The 8,866-nt window shown below is 46.8% G+C and overlaps 1 protein-coding gene across 1 annotated transcript in view; it reads left to right on the top strand.

Annotated features, from left to right (window-relative positions):
* IGF2R (insulin like growth factor 2 receptor) overlaps positions 1–8,866 on the top strand; it is a 110,618-nt gene that overhangs the window by 26,759 nt on the left and 74,993 nt on the right. Inside the window, exons 3-4 of the mRNA XM_007457582.1 lie at positions 4,126–4,250; positions 6,342–6,440. Of these exons, the coding sequence (XP_007457644.1) occupies positions 4,126–4,250; positions 6,342–6,440 (224 nt within the window). The remainder of the gene's footprint in view (positions 1–4,125; positions 4,251–6,341; positions 6,441–8,866) is intronic.

Raw genomic sequence — 8,866 nt, 5'->3', positions numbered from 1 at the left:
GCGGTCGGGCGGGTCTGGCGGGCCCGGGGTGCGTGGCCTGGTCTGGAGGACCCGGCCTGGAGAGCGCGGCCTGGAGGACCCGGCGCGGTCTAGTCTGGTGGGGCCTCGCCAGTGCGGTCTGGTCTGGTGGGCCCGGGCGAGCTCGGCCTGGTCTGGCGGACCTGGCCTGGAGAGCGCGGTCTGGATGACCCGGCGCGGCCTGGCGGGCCCTGGTGAGCGTGGCCTGGCGGGCCCGGGGCGCAGGGTCTGAAGGACCCGGCGCGGCCTGGCCTGGAGAGCTCGGCCTGGTCTGGCGGACCCGGCCTGGAGAGCGCCGTCTGGTGGGCCCGGCGCGCGTGGCCTGGTTTGGAGGACCCGGCCTGGAGACCGTGGTCTGGAGGACCTGGCGCGCACGGCCTGGCGCGGTCCGGAGGACCCGGCGCGATCTGGCGGGCCCGGCGAGCTCGGGCTGGTCTGGCGGGCCCAGCGAGCGCGGCCTGGTCTGGCGGACCCGGCCTGGAGAGCGTGGTCTGGAGGACCTGGCGCGCGCGGTCTGGTGGGCCTGGCGCGGTCCGGCGGGCCCAGCGCGCGGTCTGGAGGACCCAGCGCGCGGTCTGGCGGGCCCAGCGCGCGGTCTGGAGGACCCAGCGCGGTCTGGCGGACCCGCCCTGGAGAGCGCGGTCTGGAGGACCCGGCGCGGCCTGGCGGGCCTGGGCGAGCGCGGCCTGGTCTGGCGGGCCCGGCCTGGAGACCGCGGTCTGACGGGCCTGGGGCGCGCAGCCTGGTCTGGAGGACCCGGCCTGGAGAGCGCGGCCTGGAGGACCCGGCGCGGTCTGGTCTGGTGGGGCCCCGCCAGTGCGGTCTGGTCTGGCGGACCCGGCCTGGAGAGCGTGGTCTGGCGGGCCCGGCGCGCGGTCTGGAGGACCCGGCGCGGTCTGGCGGGCCCGGCGAGCGCGGCCCAGCCCATTTGGCGCCGTCCTCGGGAGCTGGCCGTGGGCCTGGCGTGCTGGCCGCCGCCCCGCAGTCCTCGCCCGGCTCTGGTCCGGGGAGGACGGCCAGGCTGGCCGGTTGCCGCAGTTGTCTGCCGCGGTTCACTGCCGCGGTGCACTGTGGCCTCTCTCCGAGTGCCGGGGTCGGCAGTCGGTCCTGGCCGCCAGGTGGAGCGGGCAGAGGAAGAAGGCAAGGTGGACGGGCGGGCGCGATGCCGATGGGGCCTGACGCTGAGGGATGCCGGTGCCCCGCGCCGCGGTGGCGGAGGTCGGCCGGATCCCTCCCGGCCTGAGGCCAGGGCCCTCCTCGTTTTCTTTTCAGGGCGAACCCAGCAGTTATGAGGAGCCCCCAGGAGCTCTGGGCACAGGGCCGGATGGGGCCGCCGTGTGGGGGGACAGGAGGCGTGGGGGGGAGGGTCTTTAAGGTGGGGGACCCGCAGCCTGGGAGCGCCCCCTCCTGGCCGCTGCGCGCGCCGCTTCCCACCAGCCTAGCCCGCCCTCCGTGTCTCCCGGAGCGCAGCGCTGCAGGGCGCGTCGAAGCCCCACCCTCTCTCCCGGTCCCAGGCACGCCCACTGTGGGCGGGGCTACGGGCGCTGTCCTCGGTCCCGCAGCCGCCTCAGGGTTTCTGCGCCTATGCAGTCGAAAAAAGATTTTCAAACAGAACCCTGGAGTTTCTGGCAGAGAAGGACGATTCTGGCAGGCAGAATCGCGTAGGCAGGCAGGAGAAAGAACCGCTGTACTGTTCTTGGTATGGTGCTGTGGGTCTGAAAGCCATTATCCGCTCTCCATTGGCGTCTTAATTTTTACCCTTTCTACTCTCTGTCTCTCTCTTTTAAAGATCTCTGGTGTATTTATCAAATTGGACCAGTTGTAATCGTGAGGTCATGACACGCACTCATCATCAATCTGTGAAGTAACCTCTTTCTGTTTTTTAATTAGTTGTTTTGGATAATGCAACGAACCCTTTCTCTAACAAAATCCAGGACCTTGACAATAACCACTGTCGGTGTGGTCTTCCATCCTCCTGTCTCTCTTCACTGGAGGTAATCATTCGCTCACATCCTGTATTTGAACATTTTCTTTCTTCTTTCCTCTCTTTCCCAGAGTCTGTCTGTCTGTCTCTCTTTCTCAAATGTCTGGCTGTATGTGGTGTTTTTACCTTAATAGAAAGTATGTATCATGCTGTGTGTAATTTTTGGGGACTTAAGTGGTAACAATATTATATTGTTGGAAAACAACTATATTATCTTTCACTGTGATTTATTCCTCTGATTCCTACATAATATTGTGGATCTACCAAAGTTAATTTGTCCACTCTTCTCCTGATGGGCATTTGAGTTGTTTCCAGGCTTTTAAGAAATTAATTAATTAGGTTGCGCTGGGTCTTAGTCGCGGCATGCGGGATCTAGTTTCCTGACCAGGGATAGGACCTGGGCCTCCTGTGTTGGGAGCGCAGGGTCTTAACCACTGGACCAACAGGGGAGTCCCTGTTTCCAGGATTTTGCTAGTGTGAAGAACACGAGATGGTCTTTCACATGTTTCTTGTCATGTATACGTCTGTGGCTTTCGCTTATGTATTTACCTAAGAGTTGAATAGCTAGGCCATAGGGTACATGAATGTTCAATGATAGAACACAATGCCATGCCCACTTACGTAGTGGTTGTACCAGTTCACACTTCCACCAGCAACACAGGAGAGCTCTGGACCTTCTCTTCTCCCACATTTGGTGTTTAATTTTTGTCGATAGAATGGCTGGAATTGGTAAGCCACATGGTCTTGATCACCAGTGATGTTGAACATCTCTTTATTTATGAAGGTGTTTTTCTCCTGTCTGATCATGTCTTGTTCATTTTATATTGAGTTATCTATTGCATGTGATCAATTCTTTCCCTCTAGAAGCTTTAGAATTTTATCTTTGCCTTTGATATTAGAATCGCCATTCTGTGACTAGGTGTGGGCTTTCCCTTCTCTCTCCTCTCAGCGTGTTCTCTCTGTCATACGTCGTTCATTTTATTTCCTAGAATTATAAAAAAACTTTTTTGGGTTTTGTGTGTGAGTATATATCTTCTTGATGCTAGTTCTTTGCCAGCTCTTTGTATCTCCTAGTTTATAACTTGTTCTAAACTTTTTTAAGCTATTTTTAAAAAATAGCTTAAACAGTTTTCCTTAAGCTATTTTTTCATGAATATAAACTTTTTAATAAGCCACATTTATTATTTTTTTTGTAGTTAATGCTTTTGAGTCTTCAGTATTTCCCTATGTTAAGATCTAAAAGATAACTCTAGCTTTTACTGAATTAAAATTTGGTTTCTGATGTTTCCATCTTTTAATCCATTTAGAGTTGATTTTTGTATACAGTGGTAGGTAGGGATTCAATTTTTATCCTTTTTCCTGTATGGATTGCCATTTTGTTTCCAGTTTCATTTATTGAACGGTCTCTTTGCTCACTGACCTGATACGTTTCTTCTATTGTGTATCAAAGTTTGACTCATAGATACGTCTGTGTGCTCTCTGTTCTGGTGTCTTGATCTCTGTTACAGTCTGTTTGTCAGTTTATTTGTTCCTATGCCAACTACCATCATATTGATACTATGGAGACTTTTTATTGCAATAATATCCCAGGCAGACTGAGAAGTGATCACCGTACTTGTGGACCGTTCTAAAGAATTTTGATTTTATAGCATGTATGATGGGGAGTTATTGAAGAATGTCAGCAGCCGAGCTATATATTCTGATTTATGTTTTTGGTGCAAGATGGATGGGGAAGGGAGGATGGTGAGGGACGAGACAGGAGTTGGAGGCTAGGGGCCCAATTAGGAGGCTGTTGCCAGAATACAGGTGAGAGGTGACGGTGGTTTCAGTAGTTGTAGAGAAGGAGAGAGGTGGATGCATTTGAGGTGCAGGTAGAAGCGATACAACTTTCTGATGTGATAGGTGAGAGAAAGATAGGACTGAGTGCAATGTGTTTGGGGCTTGAACAGCTGGCTGTGTGGGGATGCCATTCCTGAGACGGAGAATTCTGGGGAAGGGGCAGTTTGTAAGTTTGTAAGCTTTCAAATGAATTATAGTGCCATTTTTAATTTGCTAATGCTTGGAAATAGCTGTATGGTTATGAATGTTTTATGGCTTGTTCATACTCTTTTCTTTCCGAATAGGTGACTCTCATTTGAAGAACGCAACCAGATCTCTCCTGGAATTCAACACAGCAGTGAGCTGCGGGCAGCAGAGCACAAATCACAGAATCCAGAGTAGCATCACCTTCTTATGTGGGAAAACCTTGGTGAGTCCACCCAGAGGCACTTTATAATCTTTCTTTTAAAAATGTTTGTCCTTGGGGCGTTCTTGCTGTAGCGGGTATTCTAGGACAACTAAGTGAGCAAAATTAAAAACACGAGCAAACAGATGAACAGAAACCCCAGCCTAATTACCGTCACCATTAAGAACCAATAAGTAAACAAATCCTAAGCCTATAGTTACAACGTTTAAGTGAAACTTGACCCACATCCTGTGTAAAACTGCAGTGTAAAGATTAGGGTGTTTAAACTCAAAGCACTGTTTAATGTTTATGTTGCAGCATAAATTTTTTTTTTTCCTTTCTGAAACTACTTCTCCTAGGATTTTATTTTGATAATTTTCAAGGCAAATGTGTTTATTGTTTTTAAACGTTTGTCCTCATTTACATTAAATTGAACATATTAACATCTATCTAGGAGAAGCCTTGGCCAGTGGGTAATGGGGTTCCCAACTTTTGGGGTATTACTAGTGTTGAAATGGGACCTAATTGTTTAAAGCATGACGTTTGTGTTCTCACTGTCTGCATATTGTATGTGATTTTTTTGATTTTAATCTTTAGTATTTAGAAAGGGGCTCTCAGCAAATGATTGCTAGCTTTTAGCAAAAGCAATTTGTGTACAAACCCTGTGAATGTTCTCGCTAATCAGAGTAGGAATCCAAGTGTTCAGAAAAATCAGGTTGAGTGAAACTTATGCGGTTACCAGATTGCTTTGAAATATCATTTTTAGAATTTGGTGCTGTGACTGTTGCATTTTCAGGGCCATACTGTCTTGTCTGAAGAACTTTAAAAATAGAACTTAAATTGTTAATTTTGGACCAGCCTATCAGTTGCACTATTGCCCATGTTGAAACCTTGGGGAAAAATCTGTTTGCAGTGGTATGAAACCTGGAGGTCTGAGTTACAGAATAAGCTAGCTTGTTGTTTGAATTTTAACTAAATTGTCTTCAAGAATTCTGGGTTCACCCTGTGAGAACCAGAATTCACAGAACTCTAGATTTGCACATGGGCGCCCAGAGGTAAGTCCCTGCCATGTCTCATCAACCAGCCACACTGTGGCTGACCAGTTCGGAGTCCTTGCTGGTCCCCTTCTGCTGGGAGGGGCCGCCCTCAAGTGCAGGGGTGTCTGAGCAAGGCTGGTGTACGAGCTCGGTCAGGTCCAGATGGGCCTCCTCCCTCGGCTTCCAGGAAGCATGAGGTCACATTTTCTGGCTTTGGTTTTGTTGGCATTTGGTTCAGAGAACATTTGGAGTTTGAGAGTGGGAGGTCAGTGAAGATTACTTCCCATGAGCTTACTGTACTTGCATAGTTGGGGCAGTAGAACAGTTTTGGATCATTTATAGCCAAATTCCAACATGATTTTATGAAGCTTTTGTCTCAGAAGTTTTGGGTTTGGGAACTTCTTGATGACCTTGTTTAACTAAAACAGTTGTGTGTCATTCCCCACCTCCCGCTGCTAGTTTAAGATTTTTCGTTAGCCTTCCCTGTTTCTGACTTTAAAAAAAAAAAAAAAAAAAAAAAAAAAACGAACACTTTACAGTATGCTAACTTTTTTTTTCTTTTTCCCTTTTTTTTTTTAAAAAAAAAAAAAAAAACGAACACTTTACAGTATGCTAACTTTTTTTTTCTTTTTCCCTTTTTTTTTTTAAAAAAAAAAAAAAAAACGAACACTTTACAGTATGCTAACTTTTTTTTTCTTTTTCCCTTTTTTTTTTTAAAAAAAAAAAAAAAAACGAACACTTTACAGTATGCTAACTTTTTTTTTCTTTTTCCCTTTTTTTTTTTAAAAAAAAAAAAAAAAACGAACACTTTACAGTATGCTAACTTTTTTTTTCTTTTTCCCTTTTTTTTTTTAAAAAAAAAAAAAAAAACGAACACTTTACAGTATGCTAACTTTTTTTTTCTTTTTCCCTTTTTTTTTTTAAAAAAAAAAAAAAAAACGAACACTTTACAGTATGCTAACTTTTTTTTTCTTTTTCCCTTTTTTTTTTTAAAAAAAAAAAAAAAAAAAAAAAGAACACTTTACAGTATGCTAACTTATTTTTCCTTTTTCCTTTTTTTTTTTTTAAAAAAAAATAGGGAACTCCCGAATTTGTAACTGCAACAGACTGTGTGCATTACTTTGAGTGGAGGACAACTGCAGCCTGCAAGAAAGACGTTTTTAAAGCGAATAAAGAGGTAACAAGGGCCCTTCAAGGTTACATGCTTGTGCAGTACATTCTGGGACCTTTAGGATTTGAAGTACTGACGCCGACTTTTGGGGGTAGAAATCTTTTTGTGGTTTTCAAACTCCATTTGAGCAGAGATACCACGTGATTTAATTGTTAAGTTGTCCTGGATGGTTCTTATTTCTACGACAGAGCATTTTAAATACACATGATGGACTGGAAATGGAATGGCTCACTTGTGTAGAGCAGGTTAGTTCTTGGTTTCTGATGCCATGCAACTCAAGAGCTGAGTCACAAGTCGAGCTTGGGTTTAGGTACCATGCCACCTACAGATGGCGTCTCCTCAGCCTTGGGGTGGCTTCTGGACGCCTTGTGGATCCAGCTCAGGTGCGCCTGGCCCTTCAGTTGTTTGCCAGCTCACCTCAGAGACTAGACGACTGTCATCGTTACTTCCCTTCTTTCTCTGGTATCTGGTCAAGTGTTCCTGGTGATGGATGAAGCACCCTCTTCCCTAGCCTAGAGCCTCTGACTTCCCCTGGTGCTGGAGGGGGCAGAAGACAGTTTCCTCTGCCGCTTCCCTGCTCCCACCAGCCCGGGTCTTAAAGGTGACTTCCTGTGTTCACCCGGACAACAGTCTTCATGGGTTGAGTTTTCTCACTTTTCTCCGTTAGTTTTCTGTTCTGAAGGGTTGAGTTCAAAGACTCTCAGGAACTAGGAACTGACAGATGAGAGTAATCAGTCATTTCTGCTGATGGCCTAACGTGTTGTCATTTAAGAAGGGCAAAAAGAGATGTTTGTTCTTAAAAAATAAAACCGAATTTAGGGATTCGGAGGGGGAGGGGGAGGGAGCGGGAGATTAAAAAACAAAAACAAAAACAAATCTGGTTACGAATAGTAAGTTATCCCCCCCCCCCACTCTTCAGCTGTGGCAATCTGCAAAAGAATAGGCAGTCGGAATGCTGCCTCCATGGGTGTAAGGAATGTTCAATGGGAAGAAAGTTCAAAGTGTGGGAAGAAGTAAGGCCTAATGAAATGACACCGATATTTAGTAGGAGATGGTGTCAAATTTAAACTTTGCATTTTGAAACTTAGCTTCAACTGTTTGCCAGTGTACAGTTAATGGCAGGAAGAGCATCTCTGAACCACAGTGCCAGACACCTCCTGCTCTCCTGTGAGACCCCAGGCCTTCCAGGCCCCATGGAGGTTCCTTCCCTTGGGCCCTGATTCTCCAAATGACAGTTACTACACCCATTTTTCCTGTTTTAACCGAGCGTCCTTTTACCTTGCTTTGCTGAACTGACAGTTGTTTCCCACCACCTAGGGAATAATTGCTTCCCCAAAGAAATAAAGAAATAGTGACTTGTTTTTGATTTTCTTTGTGCTGTAGGTCAGAAGTCACAAACTACATCCTGTGTTTGTACAGCCTCAGAACTAAGAATGGTTTTTACATTTTTATAGGATTGTAAAAAAAAAAAGCAGAGAAGAATACACAGCAGAGACCTACGTCACTCACAAAGCCTAACATGTTTACAGAACAAGTGTGCTGACCCCTGTTCTAAGTCGTTTTGGGGGGTGGGAACGGGGAGATACCGTCTGTGTTTTCCTCAGAAGTGACGTTTAACTTCTCTTAGAAGCTAAGCTGATCCAAAGATGCAGGAGGAATGTTGGTATGTTCCCAGTGATCATTTCTTTGGGCCTGGTTGGCAGCTGGGCTTTATTCATGGAGTTTTCACTTACTGAGGGCATGTTGTGGGCTAAGCATTAGGAATTTCATTACATTTTGAAAGGGTTGTCGCATTCATGGAGCTCATAGACCGAAGGTATGGAGGGCATCGCTCTGCCTTAGGTGTAGCTAAATTAGACGGGAAGAACCAGAGAGCATGATGGCTGCTGCAAAAGCAGCGCTGTCACTGCCAGCAGATCACTGTAAAGCATAGTCCCTTTTTTCTGTCTTCAGTAGGATTTGATTAAACCTTACAGGCTATGATAGAACTTCAAAAGTTATATGAAATGTAGAAACACTCATCATTCCTTTAAAAAAAACCTAGATTCGGTTTAGTGGCAGTGTGGCCTTGATTTCCACACCTTATTGATATCTCCTCATTTCTTCTGTTGGTTTAGCTTTGTCAGATTTAGAATGGTGTGATGAGCAAAGAACACGGTGGTTCCAAAAAGTGCCTTTTAAACCCACCGGTGTAGTGCTTGTTCAGTGGATTCTGGTGGGGTCGTTTTAGATCATCATTTCTGTCAAAGCTCGTGGACATACATCCCCTACCATCCTACTCTTGGGAACACAGAGAATGCAGAACTGGCAAGCTGGTGGTCTTAGCGGAGTTACATAAATACGGTTAATGTACATCCGTACACCGTTAACAAGGGTGACTCAGTGTGCAGTGTGGGGAGCTGGCACCAGCCTCCTTCCCCGGCCGCTGCATT

This window comes from Lipotes vexillifer, unplaced genomic scaffold, assembly GCF_000442215.2.
Source record: "Lipotes vexillifer unplaced genomic scaffold, Lipotes_vexillifer_v1.1 scaffold1055, whole genome shotgun sequence".
In the NCBI taxonomy this organism is placed as follows: Eukaryota; Metazoa; Chordata; class Mammalia; order Artiodactyla; family Lipotidae; genus Lipotes; species Lipotes vexillifer.
This window is presented reverse-complemented; position numbering and strand designations above follow the sequence as displayed.